The 20,481-nt window shown below is 40.5% G+C and overlaps 1 protein-coding gene across 2 annotated transcripts in view; it reads right to left on the reverse strand.

The window, feature by feature from the left end:
- Positions 1 to 10: 10 nt before the first annotated feature.
- aff1 (AF4/FMR2 family, member 1) overlaps positions 11 to 20,481 on the reverse strand; it is a 33,907-nt gene continuing 13,436 nt past the window's right edge. For both annotated transcript variants that reach the window (XM_046868650.1, XM_046868651.1), the window contains exons 4-19: positions 15,884 to 15,925; positions 15,203 to 15,289; positions 15,024 to 15,060; positions 14,695 to 14,749; positions 14,425 to 14,593; positions 10,870 to 11,733; positions 9,067 to 9,170; positions 7,587 to 7,824; positions 5,328 to 5,425; positions 5,155 to 5,218; positions 4,679 to 4,815; positions 4,030 to 4,101; positions 3,793 to 3,886; positions 3,652 to 3,692; positions 3,343 to 3,536; positions 11 to 2,613 (exon numbers count right to left, since the gene is read on the reverse strand). In XM_046868650.1, the coding sequence (XP_046724606.1) occupies positions 2,480 to 2,613; positions 3,343 to 3,536; positions 3,652 to 3,692; positions 3,793 to 3,886; positions 4,030 to 4,101; positions 4,679 to 4,815; positions 5,155 to 5,218; positions 5,328 to 5,425; positions 7,587 to 7,824; positions 9,067 to 9,170; positions 10,870 to 11,733; positions 14,425 to 14,593; positions 14,695 to 14,749; positions 15,024 to 15,060; positions 15,203 to 15,289; positions 15,884 to 15,925 (2,430 nt within the window). In that variant the 3' untranslated portion in view covers positions 11 to 2,479. The remainder of the gene's footprint in view (positions 2,614 to 3,342; positions 3,537 to 3,651; positions 3,693 to 3,792; positions 3,887 to 4,029; positions 4,102 to 4,678; positions 4,816 to 5,154; positions 5,219 to 5,327; positions 5,426 to 7,586; positions 7,825 to 9,066; positions 9,171 to 10,869; positions 11,734 to 14,424; positions 14,594 to 14,694; positions 14,750 to 15,023; positions 15,061 to 15,202; positions 15,290 to 15,883; positions 15,926 to 20,481) is intronic.

Consider the following 20,481-nt stretch of genomic DNA (forward strand, 5'->3'; position numbering starts at 1 on the left):
ACAAAACGGATCTTTTGGACTTTTTAATGCAAGTTAAAGACAAAAAAAATTCTTCATTTCATTGCAGTTCTTTTTACAGCTCTGTACATAACACTATATACAAAATGTCCATCAAGGCAAAAATTACAAAATGGTTCTGAACAATTCAGTGTTTCTTTTTTCCCCTCATTCGTTCGATTCTTTCTCGCAATAAGAAGAAGATCGAACCTCACGCACGGGACCCAGAACATAAAGCAAAACTCCTGACTCGGGTTTGGGGTTTTTTTTTTGTTGTTGTTTTTCTTTTTCCAGAACCCGAGATCACGATGCTAGTGTGCAGAAAACAAATCCTGTAAGATTTTAATATCAGAGGAAGTAAAGCAGCGTTTCTTTGGAAAAAAAATTTGAAAATACAAAGAAAAGAAAAAAATTGATGTCACATGATCCGATAGGACGAATGTTTCTCAAGTGTTTCTTTCGTTGATAAAATAAATACAATATTGTAATAACCTTTTTTTTCTGATGTGCAGCCCTTTACATCTCAGACATCATCCTTATTTATATTAAAAAAGAAAAAAATAATTATTTCCAGTTCAGAAATCCTGCCAGGAAGAAAAAAGAAAAAAAAAAGAAAAAAAGAATTAAAAAAAAAAAGTTTTGTGTGTTGGTGCTGGTTTGGGAAAAGCTTTTCATGGCACTCAAATGATAAAGTGGACGTCAGGAAAGAAACACACACACACACACACACACAAACACACTCACACACACACACTCACACACACACACTAAACCAAAGTGTTATTGCTATATATCGTGAGAAAGAAAATTTCAAAATGTCAAAAAAAAAAATTTTATTAAAATCGAATTAATCCGGTTTCAGAAAAATCTAAACAAAAGAACCAGTAATAAATAACAATAATTAGATTTATACTATGGACAGAAAATATATTACCTTCTTCAACCTTTCTGGAATGCAACCATGGAAACGATTCAAAATCTTTGACATTGATCGTAAAATCGTGGCCTGAATCACTTTGTTCACCAGAGCGCAGGCTGAGATCCAAATCGCTTCAATTTTTAATAAATAACGCAAAAAAAAAAAAAAAAAAGTATGAACCAAAGACACGTGTCGTGACCTCGACCAAAAACGTGACCTCGTTCGACGAGCGATTAGAGGGGAAGAAAATCTACGGGACACAGATTCGAAACGCACTGAGATTTTTTAGGGGAAAAGACAATAATGAGAAAAGAAAAAAAAATGAAACATGTAGTGAACTTGCTATTCCCCCTCCCCCAGATGTGCGCTAAAGCAACAGTAAAAACATCTGCATGAGTGCTACATAACCGTTAAGAATTTCATGGAAGAAAACGTGAGCAGAAAACCGTGTTTTTCACGTCCCTGCATCATCCTGTCCCTTTCCGGTGAATCGTCTCGTGTTGCCAAAGCAACAGGTCAAAAAACAAAACAAAAGAAAATAACCTACATGCTACATCGTAAGTATTGGCACCTTTTTGCGATCGGATTTTGACGTTCAGACTTTTTCCTGTTTCTTTCCTGAAAAGTGGACCCACATCCCGTGACGGATACGAATCGAAAAGAAAACAGTGATCGTCACGTAACACGCAGACGTCACAGATGATGTCATCGTTTCTCTTCAGATCCGTTCGGATTTTATTACAGCAGTTTCTCTATAAGGCACGAGTGTTTTGTAGTAGAGGTGCGATATGACGTTTAAATACAACTACTGTGTGTGTGTGTGTGTGTGTGTGTGTGTGTGTGTGTGTGTGTGTGTGTGTCTATCGTTCCTTTCCCTTCTGTTGTCCTCTTGAGGTAGAATCACAATTTTGTTATTCATTTCGAATGGGGAGAAAAAGCGTGAAAGACAAAACAGACGACGGCTTTATATTTCATGTTTCGATCAAATTCGTTTTTCAGCAGGGATCTGAAGAAAAAAAAAAAAAAAAGAGTGCATCGAGAGATAAACTCGTCTTTTAGAGCTCTATGATGGGAAAGTTCAGCTGGAAGCCTGAACATCAGGGTTAAAAAAAAAATAAAAATAAATCAATATATTACTAACGATAAGCAATAATAATAATAATAATAATAATAATAATAATAATAAGATGGAGGAAATAAATAATGGTGAGATCACAGTTCATCTGTTTTTTTTCCACAGGAGAAATGAAATCAGCGAGTCACATGATCAAGTTAAACATGTAGTGTGGACTTCCTGTTTGTTCGCTCGGGTTCGTCAGGCGTCGGGGGTAAAAAAAAAAAAAAAAAAAAAAGATGACGTCAATGAAACTCTGTCCTTCGCCTCCTTCTTTCTCCCTGCACCTTCTGTCTGGTTCTCTCGGTGTAATTCCAGTGATTTTCAGCTTCTCCACGGAGGAACAAAGTGCAAACAGACTTCCTTCCTTCCCCAAGCAGATCGTAAAATAATTAAAAGACGCCCGTCTGCGTGCTCTCTCTTTCACACACACACACTCATGCAGAAGCTCACGAGCCTTGGCGAGGGTTCGAGGTGTCCAGACGGAGCCAGTGCAGGCCTTGGCGAGTGAAACGCACCAGAGACGTCATGCTGGACATCAGACTCAGGTGTCCGAGAGCCTTGTCCAGGTCACATAACAGACCTGCGTAATACACACACACACACACACACACACACACACACACACACACACACACACACACAGTTGGAACTCTGAAGTAATACAACAGCACCCCCTAGTGGCAATGAATACAAATAAATTAATTTTTTCTTTTCCATCACTCACCCTTTTATTCCTTTCTTTCCTCCTTCCCTCTTTCCTTCATTCCGGCCTTCCTACCTCCATTCATTCTTTTATTCCATCCTTCCTACCTTCATTCCTTCCTTCCTCCATCCTTCATTCCCGCAGATCTTACTTGATCATTCATTACTTCGAATATTCATTCCTTCCTTCCATCCTTCGTTCCTGCAGTCATCCTTTATTCCTTCAATCATTATTTTTCCTCCAATTATTAATTCCTTCTATCATTTCTTCCATCCTAACTTTCATTCTTCATGGTTTTCTTTCACTATTGTTCGTCTTCCCTTATTTCTTTTCCCTTTCTGTTCTTTTTTTCTCCTCCTACATTCAGTCCCATGTCCTTTTTTCTCCCTTTATTCTTTTATTCCTTCTTTAATCTTTCCACCTCCTTTCTTCCCATCCTTTCTTTCCTCTGTTTAATCCATTTTTCCTTCTTTCCCTCCTTCCTTCCCTTTCATCATCTATCTTTCCCTCCTTCTTTTATCTTTAAGGCTTATTTTATTTTATGTGTATGAACGAAGTAAACGCTGGTCATGTGACCCGATCACGTGACGTGGATCCCGAACGTACCAGTGCGTGTGCGTGCCAACTCTTCAGCCTGTTCCCACGTCTCGTGAGCGCTGAGGAAGAGAGCAGTGATGTTGATGTACGACGACGCCATCTGCTGGATGGGCTGAGGAATGGGCACAGTGTTACTGCTGCTGCTGGGGTTCGAGACGACCGAACTCGCTGGAGACGGCATCGGGGACATCGGGGACGAGTTTCTGGAAAACCGATAGGAGGACATTTACACTGCTCTTCTTCTGTGGTGCAAGTCGTTCATCAGAGTGAACGAAAACGCTTAATATCACAGACAGGAAGCAGGAAGGCGGGACTTACTTTGAGATGCAGGGGGAAGGAGCCTGAACCGACTTCGAGCTCTGGAGACAAAAGACACAAAGATAATGAAATACCACAAAACATAAAATTGAATTCATTATAAGCAGCCGGAGGAACAGCAGATGTTCTTCAAAGATCTACCTTGAAGTAATCGGTGAGCGTGCGAGAATACTTCATTGCAGAGTCCCGTTTACAGCGAAACATCGCCATCTGCAGGAGGGCCTGACATCTCAAACTGAGAAAATCAAACGTTTAGACGTGCACTCAGAACAAGATACACAATAATACATAGTATATACACACACACACACACACACACACACACACACACACGAGTCAGGAAAATAAAGAGCTCTTAAAATGTATAAAGAGACGCACCACAGGACTAAAAAGTCTCGCTCTGAGACAGGAGCCGAGGGGTCCAAGTAGTTCTTCAGCTTCAGGATGAACCTGACAGAAGAAGAAAACAAAGAAGAAGAAGAAGAAGAAGATGGCACGTTAATGTCTGTGCTTTGAAACTCAAAACTAGTAAAACAGCTCCCTCTAGTGGCTAAACTATTAAATCACATCAATAAATTCTCTCACAGTTTTACTTTTTTCCCCTTTTATTATTCACCCATTGCTTTTTTCTTTATTCCCTTCCTGCTTTTCTTCCCCTCCTTCTTTCTGTTCTCCCCCTTCTAAACTGAGTCCTATTTACTTGTTTTCTTTGTTCTTTGTTTTCTTAAATTCAACCCTCGATTTTCCATTCTTTTTTTCTTCCTTCCCATTTCCTCCTGCTCCTTCTTTTCCTTCCATGTTATTTTTTTTTAATATACTTTTCCTTCTTTCCATCCTTCCCTCCATCCTTACTTCTTTTTTCCTTTGTAAAACTTTATGGAAGGAGTCTCCAGTGTCAGAAAGCAAAGCTGGAACTTTAAAGCTGTGGATTCTCGTTAAGTCGGAAAAAATTTTTCCAAAACGCACGTGGACGTACACACACACACACACACACACACACACACACGTGCACACACACGGCTCATACCTGATGAGATCGACGGTGTCTGAGAACATAGTGTACGCCGACTTGGGTGTCTGGGGATCCGTCTCCATGGCGATGCCACTCTCTACAAATGACATGGCAGCATCCAGGTAACTCAAGGCCTTGCTCATTTTATCCACCTAGAGGGGGTAAAGAACACACACACACACACACACACACACACACACACAAACTATGATTCAGCATCCTCCTAAATATCCCCATTTATACCTACTTTCCTATAAATCCTGATTCAGGAACAACAGAAACAGGACACTGGGAGAGAAGCAGGTGATGTAGGGATGGAGTGATGAAGTGATCAGATGGAGGGATGGAATAATAAAGTGATGACAGAATAATGAACTGATGAAGGGATAAAGTGATGGAGTGAAGACAGTGAATAAATGGTATATTAATAAGATGGCGTGATGAAGTGAAGTTTAAATGGTGAACGAGTGATCGTCAGGGAGGAGCGTTACCATGGCGTCGGCTTTGTGCTTCAGCTTTTTAGCTTCCTTCATATGATGGTCCACAGAACACGACCTGAAAGACAGAGCGGAACATCCTGGATTTAACCAAAGCAAAACATTTAGGATCCGAAATCACAAACGTCTGCTGCTCGGAATTCGATCAGCTCTGGATTGATTCGTACTTTTCATCGAATTTGAGCAGAGGTCTGAGTGACGCCGAGGCTCCACAGGACGTGGGAGGGTTCGGGGTCGAGGCCGAGGAGATGCTCTTCTGTGCTTTCTGTTTTAGAGAGAAACAAAAATCTCATAAAAATACATAAATAACTACAAAGAAAAAAATTTAACGACAAATGAATCAAACCATTTACACATTTAGAGCCCCATTAAAATGCATGAAAGTCTTTTGTGTGTGTGTGTGTATGTATGTGTATATATATATATATATATATATATATATATATATATATATATATATATATATATATACATACATACATACATACATACATACATACATACACACACACACACACACACACACACACACACACACACACACACAGGCCACTTTATTAGGTACACCTGTCCAACTGCTCGTTAACGCAAATTTTTAATCAGCCAATCACATGGCAGCAACTCAATGCATTTAGGCATGTAGACATGGTCAAGACGATCTGCTGCAGTTCAAACCGAGCGTCAGAATGGGAAAGAAAGGTTATATAAGTGACTTTGAACGTGACATGGTTGTTGGTGCTGGACAGGCTGGTCTGAGTATTTCAGAAACTGCTGATCTACTGGAATTTTCACACACAACCATCTCTAGGGTTTACAGAGAATGGTCCGAAAAAGAGAAAATATCCAGTGAGGCAGTTCTGTGGGCACAAATGCCTTGTTGATGCCAGAGGTCAGAGGAGAATGGCCAGACTGGTTCAAGCTGATAAAAAGGCAACAGTAACTCAAATAACCACTCGTTACAACCGAGGTATGCAGAAGAGCATCTCTGAACACACAACCTTGAGGCGGATGGTCTACAGCAGCAGAAGACCACACCGGGTGCCACTCCTGACAGCTAAGAACAGGAAACTGAAGCTACAATTCACACAGGCTCACCAAAATTGAACAATAAAAGATTGGAAAAACGTTGCCTGGTCTGATGAGTCTCGACTTCTGCTGCAACATTTGGATGGTAGGGCCAGAATTTGGCATCAACAACATGAAAGCATGGATCCATCCTGCCTTGGATCAACGGTTCAGGCTGGTGGTGGTGGTGTAATGGTATGGGGGATATTTTCTTGGCACACTTTGGGCCCATTAGTAACAATTGAGCATCATGTCAACCCCACAGCCTACCTGAGTATTGTTGCTGACCGTGTCCATCCCTTTATGACCACAGTGTACCCATCTTCTGATGGCTACTTCCGGCAGGATAACGCGGCATGTCATAAAGCGCGAATCATCTCAGACTGGTTTCTTGAACATGACAATAAGTTCACTGTACTCAAATGGCCTCCACAGTCACCAGATCTCAATCCAATAGAGCACCTTTGGGATGTGGTGGAACGGGAGATTCGCATCATGGATGTGCAGCCGACAAATCTGCAGCAACTGCGTGATGCTATCATGTCAATATGGACCAAAATCTCTGAGGAATGTTTCCAGTACCTTGTTGAATCTATGCCATGAAGGATTAAGGCAGTTCTGAAGGCTAAAGGGGGTCCAACCCGGTACTAGTAAGGTGTACCTAATAAAGTGGCCGGTGAGTGTATATATGATCTAAATAACACTATTTTATTAAATATTAATAGCTAAAAAAAAATATCAAAATCTAAACACTAAATTAATAATAAAAAAATATATATTGCTTTTTTTTTTTTATAAAACAAGTATTTTTCATTAATTTCTAGATTTGATTTTGTCATGTTTTATATATTCTTAACTCATTCTTTATTTTTTTATTTGTGTATATTTCGCTTTTGTAAGAGAATGCATAGGCAAAAAAAACAATACATAAATGTAAAAAATTTTTTAATAACACCAAATTCTTAAAAAAAAAAAAAAAAAAACACACCATAGCACATTTTTAAAACCATAAATATTTTTTACATTAATTAAATTTAATTTGTATTTATTATGTTATTTTAATTTTTTCTTTATTTACCTTTATAATGTCTAGATTTTGCTGTAATTGGAGAGAATCCCATAAGTAGAAAAAAGAATAATTACAGCAAAAAATAAAAAATGTCTACGTTTGAATTATTTATAATTATATTTAATTAATTTACTTTTGTTCTTTACTCTGATGTGAAATACACACAAGACCTATAAAGTTGAACTTATAAGATTAAAAAATTTTATCTTATTTTCTCTCTTTTTTTTTTTTTTAACTGTCTTTTTAACAGCCCCCGATCTGGAAAGCGTCTGGTCTCCGTCTGGTTTGGTACCTTCTCAGTCTTGCCGTGTTCGTCTCTACTCGAGCTCTTCTTCTTGTGCTTGCTGGCTGAGCTGCTGTTCTCCTCCATCTCTCCAGAGTGGCGTTTGTGTCCCGGGGGCTGAGGAGCTGCAGCAGGAAGCAGAGCCGAAGCTGAAGCAGGAGCAGAAGCAGGAGCAAACGCTGGAGCAGGAGTGTGGAGCTTCTTGCTGCTCTTTCTGTCCGTCTCGCTATGGCGGCTCTTTGATGCTCTGTGAGGAAGAAGGATGAGAAGATGGTCAGGACACAGCATGAGGAGTTTCCTTACAGATGGAAGATCAGGGACTTTCCATTCAGTTACATATGGAGATATGAGAAGGTTTGAGCTGTAACTGTCTCACTTACACGCACACGCGGGATATTCATAAAAAATAAAAATAAAACCTCACAGCCTTTCCGTAAAATAATTAGAAATAAAAATTCACAGAATCTATCCAGTTATTTATCCATCCATCCAACTATCTGTTTATATATCAGTCTTATCTATCCATCCATCCATCCATCCATCCGTTTATATATCCGTCCGTCCGTCTGTCTGTCCGTCTGTCCATCCATCTAACCATAATAAAATGTCTGCTTTGTTTTAAATAATATCTAAAATAATATTCTTTAATATTTTATAAAAAAAAAAAATTGTTATATTGAATAAATTAAGCAACCAATTAAATTAGCAAATTTAAATTCAATTAATTAAATTAAATAAATGGAAAAATGTAATTAAATAGTTTACATTTGTTAGACCACTTTTGAGTAACGCAGATATGTGTGTGTGTGTGTGTGTGTGTGTTTTATATTTAATTTTCTACCGATATGATCTGCGTAACTGTTCTACTCATTTCAGCAGCCTTTAACTAATGTTTTCATTCCTTCCATCCTTCATTCATTCGCTCCCTCGACATGCAGAATTGTCAGGATTTTTCTCTTTTTAAGAGAAATTCTTGAAGCTGGATATAAAACGCAAAAAAATCCATAGCGCTAACGTAAGCTGTTAGCCACTTCCTGGTTAGCGGCTAATGCTAGTGCTCTGGATTCTTTAGTGTTTTCATGCGTGCGCACTACAAATGGTATTTCCGGTAGGGAGCGAGTCGCCACAGTGACACTGCGCTAACTCTCGTTTCTTTTTTATACCCTGCCGTTGTTGTGTATGTTTTCAAGTTTAATAATAATAATAATCATCAATCATAAAAACATGCTCAAACTTGCGATCCGCCACTTAATATGTTCCTGAAGGAACTCAGATTTGAACCATGTTTGGCACGCAAAACGTGTGAAAAATTACATTGAATACGTGGACGTTACACCCCTAGTGTCCTCACAAGGTCCAGGAGAATAAATCACCTCGCTGATGTTAGTGGCGTAAAGCTGATCACTCGGCATCATCAGGGTCTATTAATAGCCACATTAGCACCTACATTGTCATGTACTCTGTGTGTGTGTGTGTGTGTGTGTCTCACTCTATTTTGCCGGAGTTGTGCTGAGATGAAGACGATGTTTTTCCCTCTTTGTCCTTTTGCAGTTTTGGCTTCTTTTTTGGTACGGAGAGCTCACTGTGACCAGCCTGAGTAAAAATCACACACACACACACACACACACACACACACACACACACACACACACACACACACACACACACACACACACACACACACACACACACACACACACACATCTGTCATCTTCAAATCCAGGTCACCATAACAACTTGCAGGGCTGAGCGATGCGACCATAATATAATATCACGAAACATCTACTCGATATATTGCTAACAAACTAACAAAGCTTCACACTATAACGCTCAAAAGTATGTGCACCCCCGACCTTCACACCTGTCCACCCGAAGCACACAACCCTATAGAACATCTCTGTACGCTGCAGCTTCACAATTTCCCAAAGTTCTGAGAGACCCAAACTCTGTTCCAGCATGACGATGCTCAACCCGACCTCCTCAACCCCACTCCAAAGCCACGCCACGTCCTCAAAGACTGGTGGAAGTTCTTCCCAGAAAAGTAAATTTAGATGTTCAACAAGAAAGTATGGGAGTGCTGGTCAGGAGGTGCACAAACTTTTGAGCATACATTATGACCCTAATCAAGATCATATTTCTACAGTTATTTATTCAGATGAGACATAAAACAACGACCCCAAATAAACACGTGCCGATAAATAAAGTTAGGAATGTCAATGAGTCCATAAGAGACTGTGTGTGTGTGTGTGTGTGTGTGTGTGTATGTGTGCATATTACAGGCAGATGTTGTCATCTGCTTTACACGAACTTACACAATATCTTTCCCCACACACACACACACACACACACACACACACACAGTTCCAACTAACTCTTCAGTCTTTCCTCACAAGAACATCATGTAGGTGAAATGACGCACTTGGGAAAAACTTCACACATCTCTAATCGTAAGCACCACAACCCCCAACCCACCCTCACGTGTACACACACACACACACACACACACACACACACACACACACACACACTTTTTAGCACAGCATTTATTCACCCATCCATTAAATGACCTATTCATCCATCCATCTATTTATCCATCCTGCAAGGTTTCTATCTAGGGCTATCCATCCATCTTACAATATCTCTCTCCAATTCTTTATCTATGGTTTTGATTATGGTTATTTATATTAATCCATCCATCCATCCATCCATCCATCCATCCATCCATCCATCCATCAACAATTATCTATGGCTTTGGTTATCTGTCCCTCCATCCATCCATCCATCATTCAATCTGTCTATCTATCTACCCATACCCATAAAGCTATTCATCCACCCCCACAAAACAAAAATTAGAAAACAAGCAAAAAAAAAAAAAAAGAAAAAAAGATTTGATTATGGATCATGAATAAAAGAGGATTCTGACTACAATTCTTTCTTTCTTTCTTTCTTTCTTTCTTTTATTCCTGGACCCCGTTTCCACGCTACGCTTCCCAGATCCTTTTCTTCAACACTACAGGATTTTATAATTTTCTGAATCCACTGCATGGTTCCTGCTCATACTTGGTGATCTATCAGAGGCTGGTTATATTCTTTTATCACAGGAAATCTTTTGGCGTCTGTTCGACTCACCGCAGCAGAGGAACATTTTAACTTCACAAATCTCTTTTTGGCACAGATTCCAATCTACAGTTAAACCATCTGTTAGCATAACCGACTAAACACAACGCATCCAGCGATCAGAGTTTACAACCGTGAACATCCCCAAAATAATCATCCGTAAAGAAAAACTCACAGGTCTCTTCTTGCCCGCTTTACCAGGTTCTTTCTCCTGGCTTGGTTTCTTTACAGGGTTCTCCTCAAGAATGCTGGTCCCCATCTTTGTAGCTTTGGGAATTTGGGGAACTCTGGACAGATGCGTGAGCTGAATCTTTACCACCAGAGTGAGAGGAACGTCCACAGTCGATCTGGAAGCCGTGGATTTGGACTTCCTGCCCGCAGACGGCGTCGGTGAGTGAGGACGACTCTTTTTGGAGCTCTTGGAGGGCGTGTTATTTACACCCGCGTTGTTTTTGCGAGGCGGGGACGATGACTCCGCCTCCTTTTTGTCCTCCACGGCGACAGGGGCGATCTTGTGTGCCGCTTCTTTTGCGTCCTTTTTGTCCGAAGACGACCGCTTGGCTGATTTCCGGTTCACGGATTTCTTCTCCTGGATTGTTTTTGTCTTGACCTTCGGCCTTTCCGTGAACGTGGCGTCTTTGTTGCGTGGCGTCACCTCGACGCTTTCGACGTGCAGGCTGCTCGGGGCTTTGGCGCTCTTGCTCAGGTGGTTCTCACCCACAGTTTTTCGGGTTCCTGCCTCTGGGTTGGTGCTGGAAGCAGGTTTGTGGTTGTCGTGTTGCGTCACAGGGGCGGGTTTGGCCTCGAAATTGGCGTCGCCGAACTCGGGCTGAGAGACAGGAGTACGTGAGGTGTAGTGTTTCCTAGTTTTGGGTTTGGAATCCTCCTCGGCGTGAGGATACGATTGAGATTTGGTGCTCGTCGTGGGTTTGGGGTTGGGTTTCGATGAAACATTAACGTGGTTCTGAGGGTTCAGGCTCTGCTGGCTCTCCTTGATCCAACTGATCAACTGCCAGTTGATGTCTTTCAGCCCCTCGGCCTGGGATGGACACACACACACACACACACACACACACACACACACACACACACACACACACACACACAGATATAACACACATGTACATGAACAGAAAACACATGAACACATGAAACATACTGGACAATTTAATGTATAAAACATAAAACAAATAAATAAAAATCACACTGATTCCTCAATTTCTTTTTTCCTCATCAGATTCTCATCACTTCCTATTCAGCGTTCTTTTGACACTGCCAGAATTTCATCAGAGGAAAAAACGATCGAAACTGATATTAATCGTCTGACAGTAAACAAACCAGCATCAAAAACTCCAGATCTTTAACCTAGAATTATTGGAATTTTATAAATTTGTCTCAATCGTGGCTGAAATCGCACACTAGCTTTAGATCTGTGTTTTGTAGCGTTTAGTTTTAAAGCTGTAACTATATGCTTTCTGCTGGTCTTCAGGACAAATGCTCAGACTGTATTGTCAACCTAAGAAATCAAAATGAATAAATATAGGTCATAAGCTGACCCTGAGCATCTTCACCCAATATCCAACGTGTTCGTTGTTGCCAAAATAAAACCCACAGACTACTTCCCCCCCAGAGCTTTTTTTTTTGCCATATAAATGAAAGAATGCAGTATTTTTCACTTTCTGCTGACCTCCAGTGACCTGGACAGTCTGTTCTCAGTGGCAGGATAGGATGTGGGCAGGTTGGTGTGCAACCACCAAAACCAGGCAGCTACTTCCTATTGTAGGCGGCTTCAACAATCCCAAATATGTTTTTCTTTGGATACGGGGTTGACGAGAATTCACGAAGATAATCAGAGCTTCACAGCGCTTCCTGTCCTGGAGACTAAAATTCTAAAACCTTTAAGTTTTTCACTCCCTGGACATTTAATTTAAAACGCTGATCGATTCCTGCTTTCACCTAAACTTCAAGATTCCGAAACCATGACTCATAACTGACACTACAGAACTACTGCCAGCAGCCATACAATACTTAATACAAATATTCATACATATTAATGGATATTAATGAATATTAACGAACTGTCACATTACTTAACGAAACTCTAATTACAGATACGGATAAAGGTATAAAAGAGGGGGTGCTTAAAAGTTTGCGAACCCTTCGGAATTTCTGCATAAATATAAACCAGCATTAAAAGAATCAATGTTAAAACATGTCAAATGAAAACACTAAGTTTTAATATAAAATGATACTGAAGGCAGACACACTTTTGCCAGGTCATATGTAATGACTAGAACATGTATTTCTTAAATAATAAACTACCGTAATTTCCGGACTATTAAGCGCACCCAAATATAAGTCGCACGCACTGAATTGTACAAAGATTTTTATTTTGAACATAAATACGCCGCACCTGTCTATAAGCCGCACCTGTCTATAAGCCGCACAGTGTATACACTGAAACTACTGAACTTTACACAGGCTTTAATGAAAGACAGTGTCTGTTACACGACTTGTATCTAAACAGTAGCCTACCAAGAAAGTCATTGTTCACTGTCTTCCTCCTTCCTTTCACAACTATTTCTCTCGAGAGTTTTTCTTTTGGCATTGTCGTGCGTTTAAAAATCACCATCGGTGAAGTTTTTCTCCCGATGCCGTGCAGCTCAGAACACAGGTGATGTGTGTTTTCATGCCCGGTTGTTTTCAGCGTGACGAATGATTCACATTTCCTGTAGACAGTCCGAGTGAGCGGCAGATCAAATGTCAGAGGAACATCATCCATATTTATGATGTGGTGCGGCCCGATTCAGTGGGAGCGCATCTGATTTAATATAAAGAGTTTCATTGGTTCACCTGAACCCGTTCTGCAATTTCATTGGTCTAATGTTATGGGGCTCCGTTTTTGGCTTGAGGTTTGTGAAATCGGGAAAAACCCAGGAAAAATCCATAAATTAGCCGCTTCATTGTTTAAGCCGCGGGGTTCAAAGCGTGGGAAAAAAGTAGCGGGAAATATAGTCCGGAAAATACGGTAATAAGTAAAATATTTTGGTCTCAGTTATTTAATTACGTTCTCTTGGTCTACATTGAGGTCGTATTTAGGCAGAAATATAGAAAAGTCTCATGGAACAAAAAGTAAAGTGGTTCTATAATGCAACATGTGTATTATTAAATGACAGAACCAGATGACTTTATTGATACCTTAAGGAAATTGTTTGGTTTTAGTTGCTCACAGTAAAAGAATATATATATTTTTTATTTATTTTTTAAGAATATAAAGTCTTTTTTTATTTCAGCTCTTGTATCACGACTTGACGTGTCTCGTATCACCATCACTACCCCACACGACATGCTCTGCAGCAGTATTCAATTCCTACATCCGAGTGGGTCTGACCCTGATTCTACCAAACAAACAGAGGAACAATAAACCGGATTCAGAGATCTGCTGCGCGCGACAGAAGGTCTATCTGATTTTCTCTCGGGTTTCCCCTTTGGCTGTTTCTCACAGCGTTTTTTGCTATTTGAGTTAAAACTTGTTCATGTTACAGTGAGATTCATAATCAAACATGTTCAGACCTGATAAAAAAAAAACACAAACAAAACAAAACGCCAATGTGCAACAGTCTGATTATCCAGGACAGAACAGACAGTCTGAATGTGCATAGATTTAAGTGCTGAATTTTTGTAGATGTGAACACTGTAAACGTGCAAGTGTGTATGCATATCGGCGCACCTTCGCTGGTGGTGTGTTGCTCCTGGGAGCAGGTGCCGTCTCGTCTGCGCTGCTGTCATTGCTCTCGCTGTCGGATTCAGACTCTGAGCTGCTTTCCGAGTCGCTGGAGCTCCCAGACTCCGCCCCACCGGGGGGCGCCAATACGCCGGTGCCGTCATTGTTGCACACGCTGCGATATCAGACATTCAGATGGAACTGGTCTTTTTAATGCTCATGGTACTGAAGGTGTACTTCTACAACATGAAACGTTAGAAGGTCACGGATACTCACAGTGGACGCTGGTGTGCAGGTGATGGTGGAGCTTTTGGTGGTGACTCACTGTGCTCTGAGGGAGAGAGGAGTAAATACATGTGGAACTGAATCTGGAACTATATTCTCATCAACTTCCACAAACGAACTGTAAGCCACGCCTCCCACCAAACAAAATAAGCCACGCCTCCCACCAAACCAACTGTAAGCCATTCCTCCAGCAACAAACTGCAAGACACGCCCCCAGCACCAAACTACGTGTCTCACACACTCAAACATAAATACATGCCCACATTCATAAAACTACACATGTGTGTACACACACACACACACACACACTTCTCACTCACTTTGAGGCTGCTGGTATTCACGATGAACACTGGAGTCCTGCAGAAACAAGATAAGTTTTACACCTTTACAACACACCCTACATAACAGACAAACATTCATTATAACACTCAACACAAAAATTCGTGTGTGTGTGTGTGTGTGTGTGTGTGTGTGTGTGTGTGTAAGAGAGAGAGATCACCTTGTTAGGAAAGGAGAACTTGGATGATTCTGCTGTACTCGGTGTCTGAATGGCCGTTAACAACGGAGGCCACGAATGGGTCATTTCCTGTGAGAGAGAGAGAGAGAGAGAGAGACAGAGAAAGTGAAAGAGAGAGAGGGAGGGTTGAAGGAGAGAGAGGGAGAAAGCGAAGAGAGAGAGAGAGAGAGAGAGAGAGAGAGAGAGAGAGAAGAAGGAAGAAAGTGAAACAGAAGGAAGTAAAAAAGAGTGAGGGACAAAAGAAAGTGTGTGAGGGGGAAGAAAGAAAGAGAGAGAGAGAGAGAGAGAGAGAGAGAGAGAGAGAGAGAGAGAGAGAGAGCACACAGGAGGAATTAGAACAGAACGATGGTGAACAAAAGCTCGTGTCTTGCTCGCAGGACGTCTCGTCTCTCACAGGGACTCAATCAAACAGTTACAGAATTTCATACAAATTTGAAAACATTAACAGAAAGGAGACCAGATACACTTTTCATACACCCCCCCCCCCCACACACACACAAGATTTCTAGGAACAAACTTTCCACTCAACTTCATAAAACTTCCCAGTGACCCAGGATGAAGTGAAGTGAGACGAAAGGAGAGATTAACAGAAAAAGAAAGAGAGAAAGAGAGAGAGGAGGGAGGGAGGGAGAAGAGGAAAATAAATGTGTGTTCTGTACTCACTCGGAGAATCTCCTCCACACGCTGAACCTCATTTGACAGCATCTGCAAAAGAAAGAGAGACGTTACAATGAGAAAAATGACCAGAAAAAATGAGAGGAAGAAGGAGGAGGGGAAAGACAGAGACACTAAGTTTGCGTGTGTGTGTGTGTGTGTGTGGTTGAGAAAGATAGCCATCTATGAGCATGTGTGTGTCAAAGGCAACTGAACCACTTGAGCCATATGACATTTAGGTTCACTTCACTCACACACACACACACACACACACGCACACACGCACACAAAATCAAAGAACAAGACACTCATTCACACAGAAAGGTACACACACACAAAGCAACAAAAAAGACATACTCTCACACATACACATGCACACACACACACACAGAAAGCAAGAGCAACACACACACACACAAAATCAGAAAGCAAGAGCAGCACATACTCACATACACTCCCTCATACACACAGTCAAACACACAAATATTCAACTAATGCAGACACAAGTCACATGTTCACATTTTTGCATTGCAATAAAAGGTTCCCATAGAGGAAGTGTATGTGTGTGTGTATGTGTGTGTGTGTCTACAAACCGCATCACTTCCTAATCTAATTCAACTTGTTTTGATCATTTACATATCTGAAATATTCAAACCTTTACAGTCGACTACATTTAAATACACACAAGCACAGGCAGGTTATTACACAGTTAAAGAATCACGTGCACGTTAGCGCCGTCGCAGGCTGCACGTTTCATTCTGTGGCGTTTAAGCTCCTGCTGCTGAAAAGCCTGAGGAATGTCACCTCTCCTTTCTAAAGAACTTCACACCATCCTGGGATATTCTGAGGAGTCGAGGAGACTCGGAGATCTGCAGTGAAAACACTTTACGGAAACCCACACACTCTGGTGACACCATGTGACATCATCTAACATCATGTGTACCCCCCCAACCCACCGACAACCTGCGATTTGAAGACAACGAGCGACCAGGATACACTACAGGGAGACGCAATAGACACCAATACACGTTATAGCATAAATTATCTGGCCTCATTAGTTAACAGTCGGTGTTAACATGTATATAAATATTTTTCTATCTAACAGTTACACTGGGCGTGGTTTATACGCAACAAATTATATATAATAATTATAATTGCAGAGACTTTAATTAACACACACACACACACACACAACACCCCTCCCACAATATTTATTTAGTTTGTAAATCAGTTGGGATAATTGTTTAATGAGTACACAGTAAGGAGAGTGAAATCGCACACACACACACACACACACACACACACACACACACACACACACACACACACACACACACACACACACACATAAATAACCATAATCTTCACCACATACACACACAAATAAATAACCACAATCTTCACCAAAACAAAAACCTTTTGCTTATTTTAGTTTGTAAATTTAAGCTGCAATTTTGTCAAAAATGAAACAATCTTTGTAAAAATACAAATCCAAAAAAACTAATCCAACCTCAAAAACACGAAACAACCCCCTCACATTCAATCTGCATGACAAAAAAAACCAATGTCTGTGAGGACCTGAGGTTTACGAGGACACTTGACACTCAAACTATCTTTGTGAGGACATTTTGGATATAAAGGAGTACATACATTTAAACACACACACACACACACACACACACACACACACACACACACACACACACACACACACACACACACACACACACACACACACACACACACACACACAGGTGGTCAAAAAGAGTGTGTTGCATAAAGAAAGCGTCAGGGAAGGTCACATACCTTACCACTGACTCACACACAGACTCACACACACAGACTCACACACACAGACTCACACACTTTGTAAGGACAGTGTGACTGTGACAATCAGATTTTGAGGACTTTTTGGTCCTCACAAAATTTTATGAATATTGTACTGTAAGTTAAAAGTCAAAAACTAATGAAAGCAAAAAGAAGCGTCACCTCCATTTTTTTCAATTAACGTCAAAATAAAAAGTAAATATAAAAATTTAATAAATAAATAATAAGCACATAAATTCTGTACATGTGCTGTAACCCTCACTGGTTCCTGGATTTGTTTTGGGCTCTCTGCACTCTACCAAAAGTTTCATTCCATTTCAGCTGAGTGTTTATTTTCTACCGTTATCATCTCATCATCTGCGTCTCTATCAGTACACCGAGTTCTAACTCTCTAGACGTGTTGCTATAAACGATGCAGTTTCCTTTAATGCCTCGAACTCAAGCGAGCACACGGCAGCAGGAGGTCACCAGGCGCTTCCTGTGCAAGTGACCTACTTTCCAGTGCATGACTGCAGTTTCTTTTTTTTTTTTTTTTACCTTAACAACAAAATACAAATCCTGCGCCAAAATACGGAGGCTCCATCTGTCCGATTACTTCCAGGTCATTTCCATATTCATTAGATATTTAAACAAAGCTCTATATCTATCTTTAATTCACAAATCAGAAAAGCTTTGATCGTTTTTTTATAACAGCGAATGCCGAGGTTCGAACGAGACATTTTTTACGTTAATGAGAACTGACTGATATAACGATGCTTTCTGAAGAGATTAATTATACGTAATTAAATATAGATGTTTTATTTAAAAATTAAAAAGGAGTCTCCAGCATCAAAAAAGCATTTTTTTTTTTTTACATGTTAAACCGGTGTGCTTTTATTTATCTCACAAACATCAAGAGAATAAAAAGTAAGATTAGGGAATGAGCGTTTATAGCTACTATATGTTTAAATGTTAAATGTAATGATGTGTCGTTTATTAATACATCAATCTGCCCACTCTTCTGGGCAGATGTTCCACTAGATTTTGTGGAGATTCATTCAGTCACTAAGTTGAGGATGAATTTAAGATTCAACCAAAAGATTCAAAAAGAAGAAACAGAAGCATCAGCCACAAGAGACTGATACGAGTGTTGACTTGTCGTTTTTATGATGCAAACCTCAGATATGGGAGGGTTTATCTATCCATCTGTCACTGCTGGGAACGAGGGAACGCTACGAGATGACTTTATCTCACCTCAGCTCACCTGAGCCTCTGGGAATATTATAAAAATATTCATTGATAAAAAATGTCTCTCGAACCCTCAATACGAGGTAGAATTGGTGGAGCTTGTAAGAGGTCAACAGTTCCAACACGGAGAATTCCTTCAGACAGCTGTGGCTGAAATCACGGCTTTGATTTAAAAAAAAAACAAAAAAACACAAAAAACCCAACATGAAACAAACCTGAGAATTTAACACTAGTCAGAACTGGTTTTCATTTTTACTAGTAAAAAGTTATAGTTGACTATAAAACCCCATCTTTAAAGTTAAAGTGAGGGAATTAGTTGCCGTTGGGCAAAAATGGGAAAAAATTTTACAAGGAAGTTTTTACGATGTCCTATCAGGAACGAGAATGTTCAGATGTTTAGTAAGGACCGCCTCTTTCTGTAACAATGGTTTCTTTTTTTTTTTCGTGCCAATTTTTGATGTGGAAAAAAGCTCTGAACGGAAACATCTTGCTTTGCGACAGGGTTATTTTTCTTGAACACAGAGTAGAGTAGACTGAGCTTTTGGAACACACACAATCCTGCTCCCGGAACACACACAATCCTGCTTCTGGAAAACACACACACACACACACTCCTGCTCCTGGAACACAAAAAACTTCAGAAACCCACGCCAACACATTCCAGCTTCTGAAACACACACTCCAGCTCCTGAAACACACACACACACACACACACACACACACACACACACCAGCTCCTGAAACACACACACACTTCAGCTTGTGAAACACACACTCCAGTGCCGGTGACTCAGCCTTCAGCATGTCGTGACCCATCTTCATGAGCAGGTTCTCATTATTTTCTCTCTGGACACGAGCCAGGCTTTATACAGACACACCCTGCCTGTGTGCACCAACACCGCCAGCTATTGCTCAATTATACCATTCTACACTTCTTAAACACACACACACACACACACACACACACACACACACACACACACACACACACACACACACACACACACACACACACACACACACCCCTACTTGCTTATTTGCTTATACTGAAAGTTGTATTTAACCTGTTTTTCAAGCGATCGTTACATTTCTCTGGAAGCGAAAGCTCTGGCTGAGAACTGCTCACTGCAAACTTCAACACAAGAGACGCAGTTTCTTCACAAAACACAAATCAAGAACATATAAATCCTAAACCAACGCGAGATCTCTAACCTCCACCACGCCTGCGGCAGAACGCTGTCAATTTCGGGTGAAATGGCAGTAGGGAAATTATCTACTAGGAAACTACAAAAGGAAAGTTGCAATGAATTCGATGCAACACGACGTCGAAGAAATGCTTCATTCCTCTTACATACAAATCAGTCGCCAACGATTTCAATGTTTTTATTGTTTAATACAACTAACCATTTATTTTTATCCTTTTATAGTTATATTATTTAATGACTTGAAAAATCCATTATTTCTGCTCTTACTTTTTAAACTTTCTGTTAGAGAAACACCGTAAAGAGCCTGAAGATGCAGAAACAACATAGAAATCAAGAGGTGCGTTATGC

This window comes from Silurus meridionalis, chromosome 15 (genome assembly GCF_014805685.1).
Source record: "Silurus meridionalis isolate SWU-2019-XX chromosome 15, ASM1480568v1, whole genome shotgun sequence".
In the NCBI taxonomy this organism is placed as follows: Eukaryota; Metazoa; Chordata; class Actinopteri; order Siluriformes; family Siluridae; genus Silurus; species Silurus meridionalis.